General features: G+C 40.5%; 1 protein-coding gene and 2 long non-coding RNA genes across 5 annotated transcripts; 1 reads left to right on the top strand and 2 right to left on the bottom strand.

The window, feature by feature from the left end:
- Positions 1–376: 376 nt before the first annotated feature.
- LOC144521577 (uncharacterized) lies at positions 377–5,620 on the bottom strand. Its single transcript, XR_013502337.1, has 3 exons — positions 4,861–5,620; positions 3,476–3,604; positions 377–1,058 (listed from the first exon to the last, which is right to left on the bottom strand). It is a non-coding gene; the product is annotated as an uncharacterized LOC144521577 (long non-coding RNA).
- A 2,667-nt stretch (positions 5,621–8,287) lies between these two features.
- Positions 8,288–9,537, bottom strand: LOC144521578 (uncharacterized). Of its 2 annotated transcripts, none has more exons than XR_013502338.1 (3): positions 8,786–9,537; positions 8,648–8,686; positions 8,288–8,553 (listed from the first exon to the last, which is right to left on the bottom strand). It is a non-coding gene; the product is annotated as an uncharacterized LOC144521578 (long non-coding RNA). The 2 variants fall into 2 exon arrangements; XR_013502339.1 differs by having other exon boundaries at positions 8,648–8,709.
- Positions 9,538–11,973: 2,436 nt separating this feature from the next.
- Positions 11,974–20,206, top strand: amn1 (antagonist of mitotic exit network 1 homolog (S. cerevisiae)). Of its 2 annotated transcripts, none has more exons than XM_078257597.1 (4): positions 11,974–12,183; positions 14,107–18,316; positions 19,788–19,850; positions 19,939–20,206. In XM_078257597.1, the coding sequence occupies exons 2-4, from the start codon at positions 14,149–14,151 to the stop codon at positions 20,052–20,054; spliced, it is 4,347 nt and encodes a 1,448-aa protein (XP_078113723.1). In that variant the 5' UTR covers positions 11,974–12,183; positions 14,107–14,148; the 3' UTR covers positions 20,055–20,206. The 2 variants fall into 2 exon arrangements, with proteins under 2 accessions (XP_078113723.1, XP_078113724.1); XM_078257598.1 differs by lacking the exon at positions 11,974–12,183 and adding an exon at positions 12,744–12,828.
- The last annotated feature ends 4,865 nt before the right edge of the window (positions 20,207–25,071 follow it).

Consider the following 25,071-nt stretch of genomic DNA (forward strand, 5'->3'; position numbering starts at 1 on the left):
CGCGCTCCTGTTTTATTCATATTTTCTTTTCTTTGCAGAATATGAAAGAAAAAGGCATTTTTTTAATTTCTGTTTTCTAGTGATTTAATTTTTTGTTATATGAAATAGGAAATGAAAATCGAAGCATGTTTAAAATGTTCACATTCCCTTTTGACAAGGAAAAGGAAAAAACGCCTTGTATTTCAATTTTAAATTTAGTATTTTAAAATAAAAATCAAATAGCCATTCGTTTTTTTTTGTTTTTTAATATCCGTTAATGAAATGAAAATTTAATGACCAAAACATACACTGACCGGATTTCCTGATGATGGATAACAAGGATCTGCACACACAAGAATACAAAAATAAACATGTTACACTCTTTCCAATACTCCTTTTTATTTTTATAGTCTATATTGTTTTCACACTTCACTGGGACATTGCTGCAAATACAATTGCTTATCAGCAAGGCAAGAGGGCATGAGACGGGAGGCTCCAGGTTGCAGCCATAGAATTAATTTTTTTGTTTGCCTATAATCTGCATTTATTTTATAGACAGACATATAATTTTAAGTATTTTATTCATCTGTATGATAGTCTGCATTTATCTTATAGACATAATTTTTTTTAAAGTATTTTATTCATTTGTATGATTGCCGTTACTGTTTAGTTAAAAAAAACACCAAATATATCAAGCATTTTATTCATTAGCATGATAGTCTGCATTTATCTCACTGTTTAGTTAAAAAACACCAAATATATTTTAAAGTATTTCATTCATTAGCATCATAGTAGACGCAAGCTTTTATTTTGAAAAGTAGAAGCTCGGGGAAGCTTTTACTTTCAGATATTTTTTAAAGTATTTTAAAGTATTTTATTCCATACGCGAGCTTTTATTTTGAAAAGTAGAAGCTCGGGGACGGCACCAGGCGGGATGGCATGAGACGGGATGGCATGACACGGGAAGCTCTAGGCTGCAGCCATACAGTCTTGGGAAATTCCGCCGGATGTCCCTCATTTTCGGCTGGATGTCCCTCACCTTCCGCTTTCTTTGTGTTGGCATTCTAAACTCCAGTTTTCTGTTGAACGATTAAAACAACTTTTGAACGTACACATGTTCCACCAAAACAACTTCCATCCCAAAGCTATTTTGCAGAGGCGCCATCATTGTATCCAGCGCTTAGCACTGTCTTGTTCATTAATTGAGAGGAAGTCACAAAAGCCCAGACAGCTTCTGTCATTGGATCTCTATTTATTATAAGTAATAAAGCCAAAGGATTACAAGACACACATCAATGTGGGCCATCCTGCTTCACCCTGGAGCTCCATAGAATGGCCCCGATTCCCTAAATCAGACAGTTAATATACTATTCTACTTGGCTGTAGTCTTGTCCCATTGGTTGTCCACGCCTCTTGGCGCTCTCCTGGTTCAATGGTTCTTCAGTCGCTCCCAAAGGGAGGAGCGTACCCATAATTCATGTAACTCTTACATGACTTCTCACATGACCACACTCATAACAGTTGTTTCACAACCTATGTCTCTCATCTTGTCTCTAGGTATTTTATACTTTTTCACTGTCCCATACTGATGTAACCTGTCAATACCAGCTCATCATGTGTTAACAGGGAGGGTAATGATCTAAACAAGCTTGCACACATATTGCAAAGAGCATCATTGATTATCTAATCAAACTCACACACACACACACACACACACACACACACACACACACACACACACACACACACACACACACACACACACACACACACACACACACACTCATATTGAAATGTGCACCATTGCACTTCTATATTTATTCCAAAGTTAAACATGTAACCTCTCAGTAATGTCGTTTTGGTATTTAGGCACATTATGTTAACTTTAATTTATTTCTTCACAGCGCTGCCCATGACGATTGTGAATTGTTAAAGAAATGCCAATAAACCAGAACACGCTTCTCTCCCAACTCGGAATGCTGTGTGGACTAGCCAGGCCTTTTTCCAGGACGCTGTGGAGGTAGGTCTGGCATGGAGCCTATGACTTTTTTCGACATTCTATATTATGACAGGGCTGGACTATTACTGAAAATAATACTTTGCACGCTGATGTGCAGAAGTTAATATATTGAGATTCTAAGTCAATATTTTAAAGTTTCTCATTACTTTCAGATTCCTAGTCAATATTCTGAGTAACTAAGTCAATATATTGAGATACTGAGCCAATATCTTGAGATATTAATTCAATATATTGAGATACTAAGTCATTATATTGAGATAAGTCAATATATTGAGATACTAAGCCAATATATTGAGATTCTAAGTCAATATTTTAAATGAATGTCATTACTGTTTTTGTACTTCGTTTGGTTTTTGGATCCCTTTTTACTACATTCTGGAATAGTTTTTTACCTGCTGCAGCTCTCAGGACTCCCTTGGTTTATTTTTGTGTTTTGGTCAAATAAATCCTCAACTCCAACTTTCTCCTGCCTGCCTGCTCTCTGCGATTGGGTCCTTTAATCCCCTGCATTGTCACAGAACGATCTGAAGTGAAATGGACCCAGCAGAGTTCGAGCCTCTCCTTCACCCACTGGAACCAGATGGTGAGCGATCATTTATTTTTTCCGTTCTCTTCATAAGGTGGACCCCGCCTTTACTAGGCACCTCATAGGGGTTCGCTGGCGGGATGTAGAGCGGGAATTCAGCCCTCCAGAGTTGAAGGACATATCCATCAGTCTGCCTGTTTCTCGGCCTACTGGCTTCCTGGCCACTGGTTCTCGGTCCCTGTACCAGCCGGCTTCCCTGCCTGCTTCTCCAGAACCTCCGCTGACTTGCAGCTTTCCAGCTCCCGAGTTGTCCAGGGTCCCCGAGCTCCCCGGTATCCCCGAGCTCCCCGGTGTCCCCGGTGTCCCCGAGCTCTCCATTATCTCCAGCGCCCCAGAGACCGCCCCAGTGACTATGCCCGTCTCCAGCACCTCAGAGACTTTGCCCTTGTCCTGCCCCCCAGAGACTTTGCCTTTGTTGTCGGTCCGACCGACTCCGGCCCCCCGTGTGTTGTCGGTGGTCCGACCAACTCCTGCCCCCCGTGTGTTGTCAGCTGACCCGTCGCCTGATTCCAGCCCACCTACCCCTTCGCCAGCTTGGCCTCCAGAGGGGCTCCGCCTTGGCCGGCCTGCCACTGTGGTAGCTCATTAGCTGGTAGCGTTTACCTTGTAGTTGCTGAACATATTTTGCACTGCATTTGTCTGAAAGCTAGAAGCTACTGGACAATGAGCTAATGTTGCATACATGCAGTAAACTACAAGCTAATGTAAACGGTTAGCTACTGTAAGCTTAATGTAATTAAGATTAATGAATGCAATTCTCCTTACCGGTAAGTTTTATGACTACTACAAACATGAACTCCCACGAGTTATTAATTTATTGACATGGGATAAATAAGAGAAAACGACTATTGCTTACATTAAAGCCTATCAGTGTCGGTAACGTTACCTACCTTCGCACATTGCGGGCAAAGTTCCTGACAGAATATTCTCCTCCTGCAAGCAGACTGACGCTGATTCACCAACAGCACAGTTCACAGTTCCACATCCATTTCGTCCAGTGTGAGAAACGGATAGTCCGTCTGTTAAAAGCATAGACAGTGAGGCGCTTTTATTTTTTCACCTCTCCTTCCTGTCAAAAGACAGACCTTTTTCCGGTAGAAGTTAATGCTGTTGTGTTTTGTGATTTGCCATTTTGTTTTCATATTTGCTGTCGTGTTTTCCTATTTGCTGTCGTGTTTTCCTATTTGCTGTCGTGTTTTCCTTTTTGCCATTTTGTTTTCATATTTGCTGTCGTGTTTTCCTATTTGCTGTCGTGTTTTCATTTTTGCTGTCGTGTTTTTCTATTTGCCTTTGTGTTTTATGATTTGTTGTTGCGTTTTTCTAATTGCTGTTGTGATTTGCACTTCAGAGCCACCGTATATTCCTCCTCCGGTCTCTCTCCGCCCTCCCTGGGTTGACTTTTTGTTTTTTGGGACGTCTGGGATCCGTCCCTTGAGGAGGAGGTACTGTTGTGGTTGTGGATATTTCTGTTATCTGTTTGTATGTTTCTGTTTCCTGTATTTTCCATTGATTGTTTATTCTTAGGTTTCAGTGAGGATTGTATGTTTCTGTTTTCTTGTTTTGATTGTGTATTCTGTGGATTGTGTATATTTCTGTTTCCTGTTTTATTTTGAGTCTGTTTTTTTCTGATTGTTCTGCCCACGCCCTAATGTGTTTCACCTGTTCTCCAGCCCTAGTGTCACCTGTTCCTCGTTTTCTCATTTTCGCAGTGTATTTAGTCTCTGTGTTCCCTTTGTCTCTTGTCAGATCGTTTTGTGTGTGTTTGTGTTGGTTCCTGTTGTGTTTTCCCCGTGTCAGCTCTAGTCAGTTTCTGTGCTTCCTGTATTTCCCTTTTGTACTTCCTTTGATTTTTGGATCCCTTTTTACTATATTCTGGAATTGGTTTTTGCCTGCTGCAGCTCTCAGGACTCCCATGGTTTATTTTTGTGTTTTGGTCAAATAAATCCTCAACTCCAACTTTCTCCTGCTTGCCTGCCAGAGAGAGTATAGGATCTACCTTCCATCAAACTTGACAGCTCTGACCTTTGACCTCATTTGCATATTCCCACGCCCCGCCCCCTTTTCCACGCGTGCCCATGGGGCCCCCTCATTTGCATATGTATGGAATCTGCCCCTTTGTTCTATGTATGAATTGACTGTCTTTTGACAGCTCTGACCTTTGACCTAATTTGCATATTCCCACGCCTCGCCCCCTTCCCCTCCTTTTTTTTCCCCCCTCATACTCACAAGGCATTATGTCATCTGTGTGTAGTCAAAATAAGATTCTTTCACTCACCATGTCGGGGGATGATGCAACGTCTTGCATTAGTGAAACAAAGATAACCATTTTACAAGAGTCCGGTGTAGATGGTCCCAGAAAAAGTATGCTGTTTATGCGCAGGATCCAAAAGCCTCCGCCACTCAATGTGCATCTGCATAAGGAATGGTCTTTAAGACCTTATGGAGAGCATGGTAGTTGGGGATATATGTTTAGGTATCAGACCGGAGAACTGTGTCTGTATCAGCGAAGTGAAGGAAACACACTGCAGGATCTGGTGGGTGTAGCCACATTATCTTCCAACAATTGGGGCGTGTTAAAGTCAATCAATCCGAGGAGTGTCGGGGAGGTGGTGGAAGGGGACCAAAAATCTCTGCAATCTGGTAAAAAATCCTTTTCGGCTATTTGGTTGTCAAAATCCTCATCTGAGGGTCATTGGTTCTTCCGTGTCAGTTACCAGCTGAAGAATAAAGAAGAGTCAAAGAAAGATGGATCTGTTCAATTCCGAATGCGGTGTTTTCTGGACTTTGTTGGTTATACCAGCTAAAGTATGGAGTGAAAAGTTGGATCAGATCAGTGAAACAATCACTTCCTTGTTTCACAGCTGTCACATTTGGGATAATACCCTGATGAAAAAAAACACTACTCTACACCCACCCCCATCCATATGTCAGAGACAAACCACTCCTTCTACCTGCCCACATGGGATAAACCACACCCTATAAAAAGAGACCTACCAAGCGGTGAAAATAAAAACGCTGCAGAGAGAAGAATCATGTTCACCCCTCAGGGAAACTGCACACGCCTCCGACAGTTTTGACAAAATTTTAAAAGAACTAACGAGTGACAACGTTAATCCCTGGCACATACTTGTTTTTTACACCCTGTATGTAGATGTTATCAGTCAACTCTTGCAAACCAACCACTCTGTCAACGTTATGGATGAACTCAAAAAACTGCACGTTGATATGCAGCGTACTCTAGATTATTCTCTGTTAGCACAAACTCTATATATAATCACTTTGTAGTAGTAACAATTAGTTTTTTCTTTTCTTTTTTCATGACAAATTGTTTTAAAAGTTTTTAACACTTCTGTATTTGTGTCTTTAACATCAAATTGTTTTAGTTAGAAGTTTTTTTTCTATTATATTGTTTTGTAACACTGATGTATATGTGTTTGAATTCTAATAAAAAAAAATTCAAATAACCAACGCACAGTCTTTTTCTGTCATTCTAATCTCAACATGTCAGAGACACATATCATGAAACATATTTATTACAACCCTGCACACCCAGGTAGTTTTGGGGGGTGTAGAACGCCTTCAGTAGGGGGAGTGCATGTTGAAACGGGTGAGACAGTCGAGCGTGAAAAGGTCAAAGACTTTTTATCAGGAGAGGATGCATACACACTGCACAGACCAGTCAGAATACATTTTACCAGAAACAGAGTTTTCGTACCGCGTCCTTTAAACCAATTTCAAGCCGACCTATGCGACATGCAAGCCTTAGCAGATTATAATGACGGATATAATTATTTAATAACGGTCATAGATGTGTTTTCAAAAAAGGATTACGTACGTGCTCTAAAGAGAAAAACTGGATCCGATGTGGTTGAGGCCTTTGAGTCAATTTTTGAGGAGAGTCAGACGCCCTTAAAACTACAAACCGACGCAGGAAAAGAATTTTTTAACAAGCGATTTGAGGCTCTGATGAAAAAACACGGCATCATACATTTTTCCACAGCTAGCGATCTCAAAGCCTCTGTGGTTGAACGATTTAATCGCACTTTAAAAAGCCGAATGTGGAGATATTTCACAGCTAACAACACCATGCGATATCTTGATGTTTTACAAGACTTGGTGAAAGGCTATAATCATAGCCATGATCAAGTGTTTGAAAACCTGTACGGTAAATCTATTGCAACACAGAGGACCAAATTAAAGAAAAATTTTAAGGAGGGGGATCTCGTCAGGATATCAAAGTTGAGAGGTGTGTTTGATAAAAAGTATGAACAGAGTTTTACGGACGAAGTGTTTACAGTTTCAGAGTGCATACCACGTGAACCACCTGTGTACAAACTGAAAGATTATGACGGTGAAGCCATCCAAGGTTCATTTTATGAGGCAGAGTTGCAAAAAGTAAAAAAGGATAAAGACAGAGTCTACCATGTCGAGGAGATTCTGAAACGACGTACCGTGAGAGGTGAAAAACAAGTCTTTGTACGTTGGAAAAACTGGCCTGAGAAATTCAACAGTTGGATCAAGACCGATGAAATAATAAATGTATAAGAATCGCTGTGCTTATGCCTAGAGTATCATTCCATCATGTACGGTGCAAAGGACGATGGGTTTTACATTACCCTGCCCTCTAACGCCAGCCTAAATGTCTTCAAAGATAACAAGAGTTCCAGTTACCGCGTAGATTTAGCCCAACATATCGATTTAGAAGGGGAGTGGCAGGTAGCTTTAAGTGAAATCTCATATCCTCACACCTGGTTTAATATACCCAATGAGAATGCCTACTTTGAATGGCGAAAGAAACCCTTGGAGGGTGAGTCTGAAAGCGAGGTCCACCAGCAGAGATTCCGAGGAGGGTATTACAATAACCAGGATCAGCTCAAGATAGAGTTGAATGGCTTTCTTAGGAAAATTGGCTCAGATATTACATTGCAGTATAGTTACATTCAAAAGAGATATGAATATTCTGCGGGAGGTAAGTGCCATCTACGATTTTATCCTCCGGCAGCCTACATGCTTGGATTTGAGCCAGGAACATGGATCGAGTTTACGGAAAAGATGGCTCCCTACCCCTCGGACATGCGAGGAGGTCTTTATCACCTGTTTTTATACACAGACCTGGTCAGTTATCAGATGGTCGGTGATGCTTATGCCCCGCTCTTGAGAACCTTGGAAATTAAAGGATCATACGGTGACATAATCACACAGCAATTTAACCCCTGTCATTATCTACCAGTAACCAAGCAACACATTGAAAACATTAAGATTGAGATTAAATCGGATCAAAATATTCCTTTAAAGTTCACTTTTGGTAAGACTATCGTGAAACTCCATTTTAGACCAAAAGTTTGAAAACAGGGGTATATATAAATCATCTGATTTACCACATCATTCAGTATCATCTAATCCTGTGACAGTGACTCACCGCCAAAGGGTGTGACAGATATCAGACACAAATAATCGTAGATACATTACGGTCAAAATGCCACGCGTAGACTTGTGAGAGGATCCTCACAGATTTGTACATTATTATGAGAGTCAGGTGGGAGGAAATTTGCCAGGATTTTATGGAGCCCCTGTCATGTACGGACGTGGCATAGGCTCTATATTTTCAAAATTGTTTCGTTTTGTATCTCCTCTGGTGAAGAAAGGCTCTGCGACCAGACGCTCGTATGTCTGTTTTCATTTTGAACACAGACGCGGTAAGTGATAGCTCCTCTGACGGAAGCTTTGAGTGTGTATTACATTCAAAACCTTAAAGTACCTGATATGAACGCGTCAGATCCTTGTGCCGGAGATCCCTCGATTTTTACCCGGGTTTGTGTTGCTTTCGATGGGTTAGGGTTCTTTAACACAGGACGTAGTGGAGTGGAGAGATGTTTTGTCTTCACACGACGCTTGCCGCTCGGTTTCGGCTCGCTTTTGGCATCCTGACTTTTTTCTAAAGATTCCCTGTAGCACCCGTCAGCAAAATCTGTAAGTATATATTTTGGTTAACCTTCAATATGTTTGAGTTTTGCTGTGTATGTTTTTTTTAAATTAAAAAGAAGAAGAAAAAAAAGACGTACCAGATTGCCTTGGAAGATCGATTACTCTCAAATCCACCGCTGTTAGTAAAATATGAATAATTCTGATTAAAAAAAAAAGCACAGTCCTGTATTTAGACAATTAATAGGATACATAAAAACGTGTAAAAATATATTTACCGTTGTCCATGGTTGAGTTGGTCTTGTTCGAGTTGAGTTGAGCTGCGTGTCTGTCTCTTTCTGAAACTACTCCCCCGTTGGTGACACATTTATACCCATCGTTTGGTTTATTTTTCCCTCCAAATAATTGTATTGGATTCATATGGAAAAAAAACTATATGTCAGTCTAAGAGTCACGTCGTTTAAGTTTATAAGGAAACGTATAATTTGATGCATACCAGAGAGAGTTTCTCACGTTTAGGGTCAACCATATGATTGAACTTTCTATGCAATCAGATCGCCTGGGCAATATGTCTGTAATGTCACCCAAGTGGTTTTTGACCTTTAGTGTGAGATGGTTTCTTAAAAGAGGTGTAGACCATGATCTATACATACCTAGCATACCAGAGAGTTTCTCATATCACCGTGACAAGTAAAAATTTAGACTCAATATACTCCATACCATAAAAGTGTCACTTTAGTGGAATTAAAACAGTACACATTGTTTTGCCATTAGTGTGAGATGCATAAGAACATTGGATAATTGAAAGAATCTTATTTTGACTACACACAGATGACATAATGCCTTGTGAGTATGAGGGGGAAAAAAAAGGAGGGGGGACACGTGGTTAAAAGGAGCCCCCATATGCTAATTAGGTCTATGTCTGTCTAAGAGTCACGTCATTTAAGTTTATAAGAATACAATTTGATGGATAGGAACCCCCCAACACACACACACACACACACACACACACACACACACACACACACACACACACACACACACACCCTCCTCTCCCTCTCACCCACACACACACACACACACACACACACACACACACACACACACACACACACACACACACACTTTGAGCAAATTATGTGGAATCCTCCCTTTAGATGAATGAGTCAGTGTTGCTGTTTTTTATCATTGTGAATAAGAACATTGAAAGAATTATACAGAATTATAAGGGGGCGGGCGTGGGAATATGCAAATGAGGTCAAAGGTCAGAGCTGTCAAGTTTGACGAAAGGTAGATCCTATATTCTCTCTCCTGCCTGCTCTCTGCGATTGGGTCCTTTAATCCCCTTCATTGTCACACTGAGTCAATATATTGAGATACTAAGTCAATATTTTGACCAGAGGTAGTGGTGACTTCAACTTACACTATATCTAAAATAATTTTGTAGACATAACAATGGATTTTGCCACTAAATGTTGGTGTTAACTTTTTTAACTTTTTTTTTTTTTACCAAGGGATCCTTTAAAAGGTGTAGCTACTTGATTAATACCTGATATTTAAGTTGCAGAGCTGAGGTTTTACAATAACTGACGGACAAACGAGCAGTGGAGTAGTAACGCTACGAGGCAGAGAGCCAGCCGCTAAATGAGTCAAATTAACTTCATGCTTCATCCGCACAACGCACACAGCTATCGCCACGAGTGACAAATGTATTGCTCGTTTTCTGTGAATGATGTGGCGAGGGGGTAACGTTAAGGTGGAGTTAGCAAGCTAATTTAAGCCAACTAACACTGGCTGGCTCGCCATGCTTTCATGCTGCATCGCTTACAGAGAATGAGCTGAACAGCGGGCTGGGTCTACGTTAGCGGCCCGCTAACCCGCTGCCGCTGGGTCCGCTGCCCTGGATTGTGGGGAAAAAAATGTATTTGTTTCAAATCGGTAACATAGACGTAATAAGTGGCACATAACGTGAAGTAACATGGCATTTCAGTTTGAGTTTTAACTTGTCCAGTGGGGCAAGTAAATTTCTCTTCCACTTGCCCTACAAAAAATCCACTAGCCTATGTTCCCCCAGTGGCTAGAAATGGCGATAGGTGTAAACCGAGGCCTGGGCATCCTGCTCTGCCTTTGACAAAATTAAAGCTCAGATGGGCCGATCTGGAATCTTGCTCCTTATGAGGTCATGAGCAGGATGCCTCTGTGTGTGTGTGTGTGTGTGTGTGTGTGTGTGTGTGTGTGTGTGTGTGTGTGTGCGTCTGTCTTTGAAATATGAGCCGTTCATCCAATCTACTTCACACTTGGTTTCCTGGGTACGCAATGAACTTGGGGTTTAGATTTTGGAGCATTAGGAGCAATTTGGACAGCATTGGATATTGGATATTAAAATATGTGAATAAAACTAAACGGGCGAACAATAAACTTCTGGCGCAGCATGCAGCAGGCTGTTGACAAGCTCTAGACAGCAGTGGGGTGGGGGAGGTTTACCGGCTTGGACTGCGGTTCACTTTTTGCTGTTTCTATCGTAACATGATTGCTGGATGTTAGGCAAGGCAAGGCAGCTTTATTTGTATAGCACATTTCAGCAACAGGGCAATTCAAAGTGCTTTACATAAAACATTAAAGAGCAGTTAAAAACTATTAAAAAAAATATATATATATATATATATCGCGATAAAACTCAAACAAACTGATATATCGCTCTGCTTTGCAAGGCAACGGTGTGTTGTACTTAGCAGGTTTGTTATCAAGTTATAACAGACTGCAGAATGCATTAGAATTCAACCAAGCCATGCAATAAAATAACAGTTATAACAGTTTTCATGCAACAATTTAACACACCAGTATAATTTGGATATACCAAGCAAACTTTTCTTCACTTTCCTGGAGCACGATTGGATAGCTGACAGGAAAAATCACAACTGTTGTGTTGAATAAGGTTGGGGAAAAAAAGGAGCTACGTAACGCTGGCATTTCCGTGTCTATTATTTCGCTAAGAGGAAACTCAATAAAAAGCCATTTGCCAACACTAAATATCAAACAAAAACCATACACTATATCGTATTAAGTTGCGGTGAGCTGTACATTCACAGCAGTTTTCATCAGACTCACCCTGGGTCCGGTTAATTAAGTGTAGCTACTGCTAACTATGTCACTAATAACATTACCGATGTCTTCCTCTGATGCACTGTAGAAGTACACTGTCAGTAGGAGGCTATACGATGGAGTTGCATATTAAGTAGTTTGGGGTCCTTCTGTAACTAATTGTTGGTTCTGGAAAATTCTACAAGCAGCACTACCACAGGCCAAGCAATCGGCCGTTCCAAACAGGCACATTTTGAAAGGGCACTGTATTAGTCTCTTAATACATCCATGGTACTAGTAGGAATTAATGGACGACGGAGGAGGCGTGAGGGTCCGCATCTATGGGCCCGCCTCCTGCAAGTGACGTCACATATTTGTTCCTGAAGAATGAGTTGAACAGTAAAAAAAGATGTTAGTCGCCTTTAAGCCCCAAGTAGCAACATGACTCGTGTGAATCGTGATCATAACCCATGCTTATGATTGACAACAGATTATGGAGGAATGAACGTCAACACAGAAAGAGGAGCATTTACTGCACGGACGTCCGTATGTTACCACCGATACAGTTGAAGTTGGAATTCGAAGGCCTTGATAAGTAAGTTAATGTTACTGTTATATAACGTTAGCAGCCCAAAAGTGGTGTAAATTTGTTGTGGGGCGGCGTGTAGCCGCCACATGTGTGTACTGTTAGGGAAATTAACCCCATGAACTGCACAGTGACTCAGTTTGTGCTGTAGCTAGTTATACTGAATAACATATCATTTTGCCAGTTCCACAGTACGTTAACCCACGCAGTTCGGCAAAAAATAAATCCAACTGATAATTTATCATAAACGTAATGTAAACACATGCTTGTCAGTCAGTGTGCGAGTGTTTCCTTTGTCAACACAATGAAGAGAGTCGGGCAGAATCTTCGGTCCACTTGAATCCACCCCACCCTATGCGAGCCTCTCCTGCACCCCAAATGCGAAATGTGGACATTCCATTAGAACTGGGCAACCGTCTGAGTTCGGCAGAATTTCCCTTGTATCTGTTTTTTCTTTCATAACAACCATCCCTTTAACGTTATTGGTAACTTTTACTGTTATCTCAATTTAGCACTTTTTTTTTTTTTACGGTGGCCGAGACGGTTCAACACAAATACAAAAGCTACAACACAAATACAAAAGCTACAACACAAATACAAAAGCTACAACGCAACGGCGGATGAGCAGGAGAAAAGTTCTTGTATGTTTGAGAAGTAAGAGAAACATGCTTCCTTCCAAAATATGATTACTGTCGCTATGTGATTGTAAATATATGCACAGCGTTCGTCTGTCAGTACCCGATTCGGTTTTGTTTGCTGGAGTTGCCTAAAGTATCTGTTAATGTTATACGGAGGGTCGTCCGGCCATCCAGTACAACACCATGTAGCAAATTAAATAAAAAAATAAAAATAGCTAGCTATATACGCGCCGCTATGTCGCGTTAGCATGCAGCTATAATAGTTAGCTATGAGTATACTAACGTTAGATTGTAGTGGAACGAAGCAGCACTTTCTAACGTCAAAAATCGCAGATAAAGGCTTCTGAACCAAACACTACACAATCGGACATGTTTCAGCAGGAATGTGACCCGGAATTGGAGAGAATTTAACAACATTGCCAGCTAAGATGACATGTGTGTGTATATATATATATATATATATATATATATATATATATATATATATATATATATATATATAGTGTATGTATGTATGTATGTATATATATATATATATATATATATATATATATATATATATATGTGTGTGTGTATATATATATAGATATATATAGAGAAATATATATATATATATCTATATATATATCTATATATATCTATCTCTTCAGTGTAATTTCTACATGAAAGAGGGAGAAATAAGATGGACAAATATTCTGGTAAACAGAAAACTAGGCCTAATGTGCTTAAAATTAATAATTGGATGGTATTGAATGATGTTATGGGTGTCGATCCATATTTACAATATAGCTTGACCACACTCTGTTTCCGTTCATTCAGCCCACTACTTGAATGTTTACCGTTGCTAGGGCAACAAGTGCCAGCTGGTGTTAGACAATATTAGCTCATCTACACCATAAAATTAGGCATTTTCTAACCAAACCAATTACAACTACCGCACTCATACCCCTCAGTTTGTGCACAGTTTATAGATATGTGGGCGCAGCAAAGCCGAGTGAACAGTTCATAAAATTTGCGCACAGATTTGAAAATGCTCCTTATTTTCTTAGATTACGGTGAAAAGTAAAAAACTGTATTTTTGATCTTTGTGTCCCTTGATTAGAGGAATACTTTGGGGATGCAGTAATCAGTCAAAGAGTTTTCTTCAACAAAAGATTCTTTTACATGGTCATCTATTTTAAAGGAACAGCAGAACAGACTAGAAGTCTACAACAGTTGAGTACAAGGAATAATTGTGTTGTAGTTATGAAAAACTTGCCTAGATGTAAATTTGTATTATCTTCTTCTCTTTCAGGAAAGTAACCGCTTCAACCTACTACTTCAACAGAGGACAAAAATGCAGTCTTGTGCGTGGATGAATGGACAGTACCGACAGGTTGGACCGCCTTCACAATCCTCGCAGGCTGCTGATCAGTTTACCCAGTTTAACACACAGAGCAATCAGCAAACTGGGACTGCATATACCGCCACAGTCCGATCACCACCACAAAGTGCTAATTTCACCTATCGCAATGGAGCTTACTCTAACAGACAGCCATCAAATAGGCAGACCTCATCACTTCCTCATCAGGAAGTTTCTTATCAGCATCCGGCTTTTGAGAATAACCATTTCCTGAAAATATTAACCGGACACTTGCAACACTCATCTACTAATACACAAATTGGAAACCCTAGTTCACTGGTCACTTATGGATATCAGCAAGATGTTCATCATCAGAACTCTGCTCAGAATTCATCGACCCAAAGTCCACCCAACATGATGATGGCAAACGCTACATACCCTCAGCAAAACATGTCAGCACAATGGAACCAATCAGTTAGAGTTCATGGGAACCATTCGATAAGGACACAGAACGGTAACGTTGTGCCTGATCTCCAACATCGTGGGGATCAGAACAGCTCGTTTTACAGTGTAAATGGAGAGTCAACTAAGTCTGTTTCAGGAACGAGTACAACAGCTACCTCGCATCCACAACAGGTGGTTGGCATGGGCACATTAGTGCCTGTTGCTGCACATAGCAGACAGACTGCTCATAACCACAATCAAAGACCAAACGGCACTCAACATGGCTTCTCTCCTTCCATCCCTCCACCAAGTTATGGGTCTGCCTGTCAGTCTTTGGGAGGGAACAGCATTACAACTAAGTCATCGTCAAGTTTACAACATTTGAATGTTTTCAGCATGAGTCAGAAAACTCCGCAATACTCCACACATAACAGTGGGGTACAGGCCACCTCCTCATTTCCCTCAAATTCATATAGCAGGCAGAATGAAACCAGCCCTAAGTTTCCCTTACATCCTGCTGTTGGTACACAAGAGAGAATGCACAGCCAGCAGATTATCGCAAGAATTGCAGATGATCTACGCAACTCTTTCCCTGCTGGCTCAGATGGTCATCCTCCAGTGTATACTAGTTCACCTTACGGACGGAAGCAGTTTGTCAGTGAGGTCAGTAGGACGAAGTCTAATCAAAATATGCAACCTTTGACAACAACTGTCACTGCAAGTTATGCATCTCAACTGGTTCAGTTGCTTAATGTCACTTCACCACATAGGAATCAGACCCAATCATCTGTAACAAACAACTGTGAAAGGCTTGAAAAGCTCTCATCAGTTAAGGCAAATGACGGCTCCATTCACTCATCTCCTGGTCGCACAAGAGCTGTTGCTGTTGTGCAACCATTGTCGCATGAAATCTACCAGGTTGCCAGCCAGCAAACCTGTTCGAACAAAATCAGTCAATTGTCTGAGGGCACCACAACAGATGAGTCTTTAAGTAATCCTGGGAAATTATTAATTTCACCGAAAAACAACCCGGCCGTGCATTCTGCATCTAATCTTTACCTAGAAAACCCAGATCAAAATAGGTCCAACGAATCTGCAGCTGAGCCTCAAGACTCGCAAAAACAATTATGTCCAGATGACACAGGATCTGAACTGCAAGTAGACCAGCATGTTGCACCACCTGCTCAACAATTAGTAACCTCTGAAGTGCCAGTGAGCCAAAGCAGGGATAAGGGTGAAAGTAAGATGCCAAAAGATGCAAAAAAGGTTGTTGAGCTTTCCTCACTCCCAGCAACCCCACTGACACATGTCGCATTAACTAAGTTGATAGAAGTGGCTGAAAAATCTAAGATTGAGTCAAGTGACAATGCAAAGTCTGTTTCTGTAAAAGAATTACTAGACATGTATTGGAATGGCAGTTGTACAAAGTTGGCATGTAAGCTCAGGACAGGCTGGTACCGGAATTTAATGAGGGATGTTCTAGTATTCCACCAGGAACATTTAACACCAGGCTCTGTCATACTGTCATATGTAAAGCGCAGAAAGAAACTCAACAGCTACCATGTCCTCAAACACAATGAAGTTTATTCAGAACTGCCCTACAAATCATTGTGGTTAAATGTCAATGAGCAGCTAGATGACATTGACAAAGAGTTTGGCTTACCGCAGTCTTTGAAGCATCATCTTCACACGCTTGAGAGTGCCAGCCAGCCAGATCAGGTCGAGACCGATGACGGAATTTCTGCACAAGTTTTAAAAGAGGTGTCAAACAAGATGCCATCAAATGAGCTTAATCCGGTTGCCTCAAGGGAAGAAAAACAAGACTCCACTGTTGAAGCGACTCTAACACAAGCTGCCTCTCCTAATACAATGGAGAGCGCAGAATCCAGTGACCCATGTTACTCATTTGAAATCCAAGTTTTGTCTCCAGAAAAGGCCAGAGTTATTTTTGAACAAATACAAACTGACAAACAAAAGCTGCCACAGAGTATGGACATGGACAATCAGCTAGAGAGAGTCACTGAAAGCTCTGTGGATGATGAGCTACCTGAGGTTATATATGCCACAAAACTGGAGAACGAGTCAGCCTGTTCAATAGAACAGGTTTGCTGCATTCCAAGGTGGAAGCAAATGATTTGGGGGTCAAACACAGCTTCTTTGAGTAAATGCCAGTGTGAGTATAAGCAAAGTAATTTGATTACTCACAAGATCTTTGATAAGGAAGTGATGGACGTACAAAGGAAAGATAAACTGTGTGTGATCAGCTCTGACAGCCAATTCAACTTTGGCACAGAAGAAGGGAATCAAGCGGAAGATGGAGAGAATGTCAACAGTCAGGTTATAACACTTCATTGGCCTGAGCTATGCAATGAACTTGATTACACCATTGACTTTACTGAAGATGATGAAAAACCTCACTCATATTCTGACAAAGAACCACAGAACATTTCCCAGATAAGCATAAATAGCAGCCAGTCGAGCATCACACTCGTAAGTGAAAATGAAGATGATCTGTCGAGCAGTAAAAATGACATTCCCAACCGGAAGCCAGACTTTGAAAGTGATTCTGAACGAGCTCCGGTAGAATTGACAGAAAGTAGCCAGTCGAGCTGTTCAGACGAGAAAGAAACCAACTCACTTTTCAAAAGTGACACTGAAATTCAGCCGGACCCTGAGGTGGATTGTGTACAAGATCAGTTAAAATCTACATGGAGTATGCAGTCATGTACTTTGGTCAGTAGTGACTGCAGTGAAAGTGAAGTTGCCAGCAAGATGTCAGACCTGTCGGAGAATTATGGACAAGCTCGGCTGACATCCACAACTGTGACAGAGTCATCATTGGAAAACGAAGAAGAACAAACTGAAATTAGTACGACGGATGCCCTCCAGAAAGCTCGGAGCGGTAAACATGAAACTGTTGAAATAAAAAGAAAGAGATCAAGCAGTCAAGATCGATTTTTTCCAATCTTTAAGAAATGCAAATCCCTTGTTGATGTGGATTCACAGCCTGTCCTTGAGGGCTCTTCAAAATGTGGAATGGTTTTGGTTGATGCAACTGATGGTGAATTTTCAGCCTCAAGCGTTAGAACTGTAGAACTGGTACCGTACGGCTCAACACCACACAACAAGTGTGTTTTAATTAGCGGCAGAAAGAGCCATATTTCATATCCAGACGTTGTGTCTGGTGCAGTACCAAAGCCTCCAAAGGTTATCACTGTGAAACTCAGTCCCTTGAAGATAATGTCCAGTGAAACTGCCCCAACAGGGAGACATACAGTCAAACGAAATCTTTACGACAAATGGAGTAGAACTTTGCCATCAACTAAAATTAGGCACAGAAGCAAACTGAAAGCAACGTGTACTTTTGCCTCTTTGTTTGGGGGAGGTCTCAAGAAAGCTAAAACAGCTGGCCCCGCTAACACTCAACAGCTGCATGTTTCCTCTGAAATGAGGACCAGGAATGGAAATACAAAGCTCTGCCTGAGTCTGAAGAGGAGGAGGACCCTCTCTAATGGACTCAAACGTGGAGAGGAGAGGACAAAGAAATACACCGTCAAACTCGGCCAGCCCGCTAAACAAGAGAGAAGTGTGGCTGAAAATGGAGGCCGTCCTGTCCCGCCTCTCCAGAACAACGTCCTGGAGTTCAGTGTCTTACCCAATACCTTCAACTTCAAAGATGGTTCCAACGGGACAAAGGAAACCAATGATCCTGTTACAGGTAAATCATAATATTGAGATTAAAGAGGTACTACAGCAGTTTTAGTATTTTAAAGAATGTGTTTTTTTTTTTTGTTTTTTTTTGGGGCAATTTCGGCCTTTATTTTGATAGGACAGCTGAAGACATGAGAGGGGAGAGGGAGGGGGAGGGGGAGGGGGAATGACATGCAGCAAATGGCCGCAGGTCGGACTCGATTCCAGGACAGCTGCGTTGAGGAGTAAACCTCTATATATGGGCGCTCTACCAACTGTTATCCGGGCGCCCCAATTTTAGTATTTTGTGTCCTTCCCTGATTGGTCACAGGCCAATCATGTGACTCTTTTCCAGAACAAACCACCAATCAGCCTTGACTGCCGGTGGTTAATTGAACATGGATAACTGATTACAGGCGTTGCTGAACTTGTTTAAAATTAAATTTAGCATTTAATGACGCTACTACTGCCTACATGCGCAGGAGGCAAGCTATTATTTGAGCTATTTGCAACATTATCAGCGTTATTATTATCAAAGTTCTCAGCCTTACACCAAGTTAACACGCACATGCCCAGTGTGCCTGAATAGTCTGTGATATGCGTTTTAAAGTATGGCTGGAGATTAGTTCTGAAAGGGTGCTAAAACGCTTATTAGGATGGAAAACGGTTTCGTTTTAAAATGAAAACGTAGTAGTGTGGATGTAGCCTGAGTTTAGGGGTTTCATGGATAAGACAATTTACACCTCAGTGTTCCAAAAATTGCTATTGTAATGAGAAAAGATCAAAAGGGGGAGCGGCTAAGATTCTGGAACAAGGTGGGATCTCCTGCCAGAATCCACTTTCCTTATAACAATTATCGGTCTAATAATGTGAAGGCAAAAAAGAGGTTCCTGTCACACACAAAAGCAGGCATTGAATTCAGAATAAATAAAGTAAAACTAAAACCCATTTGATATCACGTTTTCTTCTACAAAGTAAAGCCACAGTGATGACAGCAGTGAGCAGAAAAAAAAGCTTATTAATCTGGACTGGTCATGTCGCTAAAGGGGGGATCCTCTACATTATTTTAGTGATAATGTATTATGTATGCTTTTTATTTTTTATTTTTTTATGATTAACTTTATTGTAATTTTAACCCAACACACAAAACATACAATTACAACATGAACATACCCCTTCATCGTCACCACCCACCCAGACAAAAATCAAGAAAAGATGACACAGTAACCACAATATTCAAAACCAGTCCACGAAATGATACCAGAATAGACAAACTATATACCAAATAAACATATGCATATGTATGTATAAATGACAACACCATAAGCCCATAGGAGCAGCCCTTTAGAAAGCTCCGGTACCTTGAGGTAGTGTAGACATCTAATCTGGAAAAGCGTTTGTTTGACGTCTTTTCGAACGCTAGCCATCTCACAAGTCCACTGCTGTATGCTTACTTTTTTTTTTCTTAAAAAAGATGTTTTTTTTGTTTTATTTTTCAGACAAGGCTGACCTTGTTGAAGGAAAGGACAAGAGCCAAAACATAACTGTCACGAGTGCAAGAGGTAACAAATCCAACTGAAACATGGTATATGTCCATTTATAAATGTAAATATTTCTTCTTCTAATAATTAGAAATTAACTGCACCTTAGGTACATGGTTTCCAAATCCTGAGAAGAAGTATAGTCCCTTGACCAAGACCGGCAGCGTCTTTTACGAGTTTCAGAAGAAATACATGGAGAGGACACAGCCATCCATGGACGGCTAGCTCGACGGCCAGATGTTTTGTTGGCCTTAGACAGTTTTTTTGTTGTTGTTTTTTTAAGTCCAATATTGTCATCTATCTGAGACATTTTCATTGAGTCATTTTCTTCCAAAAATAATGTCTTTGTATTTTTGTACTGTAGGTATAAATGAATGTTTGTATACATTTGCTTTCAACAGCCTGTCAAACAAGTTTAACTGTAAATGGGTCACGTGTTGTCAACCTGATTGTAAAATTGTTCATGTCATCCACTTGGTACAATTCAGAATGTCTCACAATATTTTATGCAAAATGTTTACTTTTAGAGATATATATTTCAACTACATATTTATATATTCATATTTTTCTACATTCATATTTTTTATACAATATTTGCATCTTATATACTATTTTTTTTTAAATAAACAAGAAATGTGATCTAGTGTTTTATGCACTGATAGTTAATTTGAAAGAAGCCCTCACCGTTCTTGTTTAATTTTACTGTTTGAAACTGTCTGTTTTACTGTTTTTACCAGAAATAAATTCACTTTCCGAGCAGAACTTATATTCATCTGTCACACTGAAACGGACAAACTTGATCAAGGGTCCAAACATCTCCACGTGGATTATCAGCAGACATCTGTAAGACATATTAGTTAAACTGAGAATCTTTATGTCAGACGGTGTCACTTTTACAGTCGTCTGTTATTTATTCTGCGTCAGATCTGAGGTAGTTGGTGCTAGAGTTGAAAAGTGCATGGTTAATAGTGTTCATGATATTTCCTTTAATGTCTCATTATTGCATAAAGTGTCCTATGAGTCAGCTGTGAGGAGCTGAGTTGTAAAGACAAATTCAGAGAGAGAGCGAGAGAGAGAGAGAGAGAGAGAGAGAGAGAGAGAGAGCAGATCATCAGATCAGATTATGCTTGCGTTGAAGAAAACAGGCACGTACTCCGCTCTGGATGGTTATTTTCATGCATGCACTGAAGATAATCAAGCAAACTAAATCGTACAGGAGTCTGTTGTGCAACTGTCACTCTGCAGACAGATTTCCTGACCTCGTTTAAAAAAGTGAATAATGCTCAAAATCCTTAGAATAGCTTTTAATTCCATAATATCAATGCATTGGGAACACTGCACATTCAATTCCAAATCAAAACATGACCAAAATTGATCAAGTTTGTGTTATACCTTTACAGAGAGTGAAGAAAAAGGAATGTTAGGCTGTTCAAAAAAACTAACTCAAACATTTACTGTATAAACTGAAAAATGTCTCCAGGGTTTGCTTTACTTTGAATCACTGCACTAATATTTAGTTGCATAACCATTATTTCTGAGAACTGCTTCACATCTGTGTTGCATGGAGTCAACCAACTTCTGGCGCCTGTGAACAGGCATTCCAGCCCAGGACGCTTGAACTACATTCCACAATTCCTCTCTATTACTGGGTTTTTCCTCAGAAACAGCATTTTTGATGTCACCCCACAAGTTTTCTATGGGACTGAGGTCTGGGGATTGGGCTGGCCACTCCATAACATCAATCTTGTTCATCTGGAACCAAGACTTTGCTCGCTTACTGGTGTGTTTTGAGTCATTGTCTTGTTGAAAGACCCATTTCAAAGGCATTTCCTCTTCAGCATAAGGCAACATGACCTCTTCAAGTATTTTGATGTATTGAAACTGATCCATGATCTCTGGTATGCGATAAATAGGCCCAACACCACAGTATGAGAAACATTCCCATAACATGATTTTTGCACCACCATGCTTTACTGTCTTCACGGTGTACTGTGGCTTGAATTCAGTGCATGGGGGTCGTCGGACAAACTGTCTGCGGCCCCTAGACCCAAAAAGAACAATTTTGCTCTCATCATTTCACAGAATGTTGCACCATTTCTCCTTTGGCCAGTCAATGTGTCCTTTTCAAGTCAATTTCAACCTATTCAGTACATGTCTTTTTTTCAGCAATGGGACTTTGCGGGGGCTTAGAAATATCACTTCTGCCAAAAAAAATTGATTTATGAGGTTAGTGATGTTGGACTGCTATTATTTTGAACACAACTGTATGTGCTGAGATGACTTCTTTGAGCTCAATTAATAAGCATAAAGCTCCAAACTGAAAGAAATATTAGTACAAATGATTTCCATATGTGTTCATGACATATAGAATGACATCTGGATATAGCATAGGTGTTGACCAGACATTCTGGTTTGTGGTTTGTATGTTATAGTGAAAGGTATTTCCCAACACGCTTTGTGTTACCCTAGTCTAGGTAAACATTACATGCCGCATCAGGGCCTCTATTATTAACAATCCCTAATATGGTCCATATGGTCAGAACTTATACAACTGTAGTCGAATGTCAAAACACACAAAATGATTATCACAACAAAATAATATATCAAAAGGGGAAGTGGCTACTTCCGGGATTGCTCCGGTGCTGCAGGAAATTCTGCCAGATGCATGTATTTTCCGTTTCCTTCCGTTATTGTTAGGACCGCTAGGACTATTGTTAACTGCTCCGCAGATCTCTGCATGGTAAATTGAGACAGCTATCTAGACTATCTGTCCAATCGGAGTTTTCTCTTGCAAGACTATTTTTCAGCGGCTCTGTGCAGCACTTAGCACCGCCGAAGACGATTGTGATTGGTTTAAAGAAATGTCATTAAACCAGAGCACGTTTTCCTCCCATCCCCAAATGCTACAGTGCCTTGCAAAAGTATTCACCCCCCCTTGGCTTTTTACCTATTTTGTTACATTACAGCCTTCAGTTCAATGTTTTTTTAATCTGAATTGTATGTGATGGATCAGAACACAATAGGTGAAATGAGAAAAATATATACATAAAACTATTTTTTAGAAATAAAAAACAGAAAAAGTAAATGTTCATAACTATTCACCCCCCTAAAGTCAATACTTTGTAGAGCCACCTTTTGCGGCAATCACAGCTCCAAGTGGCTTTGGATAAGTCTCTATGAACTTGCCACATCTTACCACTGGGATTTTTGCCCATTGCTCCTTGCAAAACTGCTCCAGCTCCTTCAAGTTGGATGGTTTGTGCTTGTGAACAGAAATCTTTAAGTCTGACCTCAGATTTTCTATTGGTTTGAGGTCTGGGCTTTGACTAGGCCATTCCAACACATTTACGTGTTTCCCCTTAAACCACTGAAGTGTTGCTTTAGCAGTGTGTTTGGGGTCATTGTCCTGCTGGAAAGTGAACCTCTGTCCTTGCCTCAAATCACACACAGAGTGGTACAGGTTTTGCTCAAGAATATCCCAGTATTTGGCACCATCCATCTTTCCCTCAACTCTGACCAGTTTCCCAGTCCCGGCTGCTGAAAAACATCCCCAGCAGCAAGTTTCACTGTGGGGATGGTGTTCTTTGGGTGATGTGATGTGTTGGGTTTGCGCCAGACATAGCGTTTTCTTTGATGGCCGAAAAATTCAATTTTAGTCTCATCAGACCAGCGCACCTTCCTCCATACATTTTGGGAGTCTCCCACATGCCTTTTCACAAACTCAAAACGTGCCATTTTGTTTTTGCTGAAAGTAATGGCTTTCTTCTGGCCACTCTGCCATGGAGCCCAACTCTATGGAGTGTACGGCTTATTGTCGTCCTATGTACAGATACTCCAGTCTCTGCTGTGGAACTCTGCAGCTCCTCCAGGGTTACCTTAGGTCTCTGTGCTGCCTCTCTGATTAATGCCCTCCTTGCCCAGTCCGTGAGTTTTGGTGGGTGGCCGTCTCTTGGCAGGTTTGCTGTTGTGCCATGTTCTTTCCATTTGGTTATGATATATTTGATGGTGCTCCTGGGGATCATCAAAGATTTGGATACTTTTTTATAACCTAACCCTGACTGTACTTCTCAACAACATTGTCCCTTACTTGTTTGGAGAGTTCCTTGGTCTTCATGGCAGTGTTTGGTTAGTGGTGCCTCTTGCTTCGGTGTTGCAGCCTCTGGGGCCTTTCAAAAAAGGTGTGTATATGTAATGACAGATCATGTGACACTTAGATTGCACACAGGTGGACATCATTTCACTAATTATGAGACTTCTGAAGGTAATTGGTTGCACCAGAGCTTTTTATGGGCTTTGTAACAAAGGGGGTGAATACATACGCACATGCCATTTTTCAGTTTTTTATTTCTAAAAAATAGTTTTATGTATATATTTTTCTCATTTCACTTCACCAACTTAGACTATTGTGTTCTGATCCATCACATACAATTCAGATTAAAAAAACATAAGGCTGTAATGTAACAAAATAGGTAAAAAGCCAAGGGGGGGGGGGTGAATACTTTTGCAAGGCACTGTATGTGGAGTAGCCAAACCCTCCTTCAGCTTTGGAGTAGAGTCTGGCAAAGCGAGACTACTTGCAGCCCTACATTTAGTGACCGCAGAGACCTTTCACCCCACTAGTGACCGCACAGCCTCTCTGTAAAAAGAAAGAAAGAGAGAGATACAACTTTTATGAGTCACTGTTAGAACAATTATGCTTAGAATGATTTTCCTTGAGTTTCTTTGTTAAACCATTTGCATCCAAACTGCTGTTTTTAATATTTCTGTTTTAGTATGTCTGTCTTTCATGTGTTAATCATGAAAGCTGAGTAACCTTGCAAAAAGCACAGAATGCATCCCTGAGGGCAGAGAGCATAATGTGGAGGAGATGCCGGGCCTGACCAGAGATAAGAAGAAAGGCTACTGATTGCATGAACCGAATAACTAACTTGACTCCCAACATCTTTAAAAAGCCACTGTTGAAAACACTCTTCAGTCATTTTCTGTACTTAAACTGAAGTGCTGTAAACTGACTCTGCTTGCGCAAGTAAAATAAGCTTAAAGAAACAACTCCAGTGATTTTGTCCATTCTTTGATAAATAATTATCCTAACAGTCACATAATTTAACATAACTTCTTAAGTTATGCTTTTGAGTTTGTCCAAATCAGAACATTCACTTCTTTTAAAATACTGAAAGTTGGACTAAGTTATTATTTTACATCATCATGCACTCTGAGTTTAAAAAAGCTTAAGTAACTCATA

This window comes from Sander vitreus, chromosome 8 (assembly GCF_031162955.1).
Source record: "Sander vitreus isolate 19-12246 chromosome 8, sanVit1, whole genome shotgun sequence".
NCBI lineage: Eukaryota > Metazoa > Chordata > Actinopteri > Perciformes > Percidae > Sander > Sander vitreus.

Excerpts from the sequence above, each read along its gene's own strand:
- amn1 (XM_078257597.1), top strand. The coding sequence starts at position 14,149 with ATGCAGTCTTGTGCGTGGATGAATGGACAGTACCGACAGGTTGGACCG. Across the intron at positions 18,317-19,787 it reads AACCAATGATCCTGTTACAG|ACAAGGCTGACCTTGTTGAA; the intron begins GTAAATCATAAT and ends TTTATTTTTCAG. Across the intron at positions 19,851-19,938 it reads AACTGTCACGAGTGCAAGAG|GTACATGGTTTCCAAATCCT; the intron begins GTAACAAATCCA and ends ACTGCACCTTAG.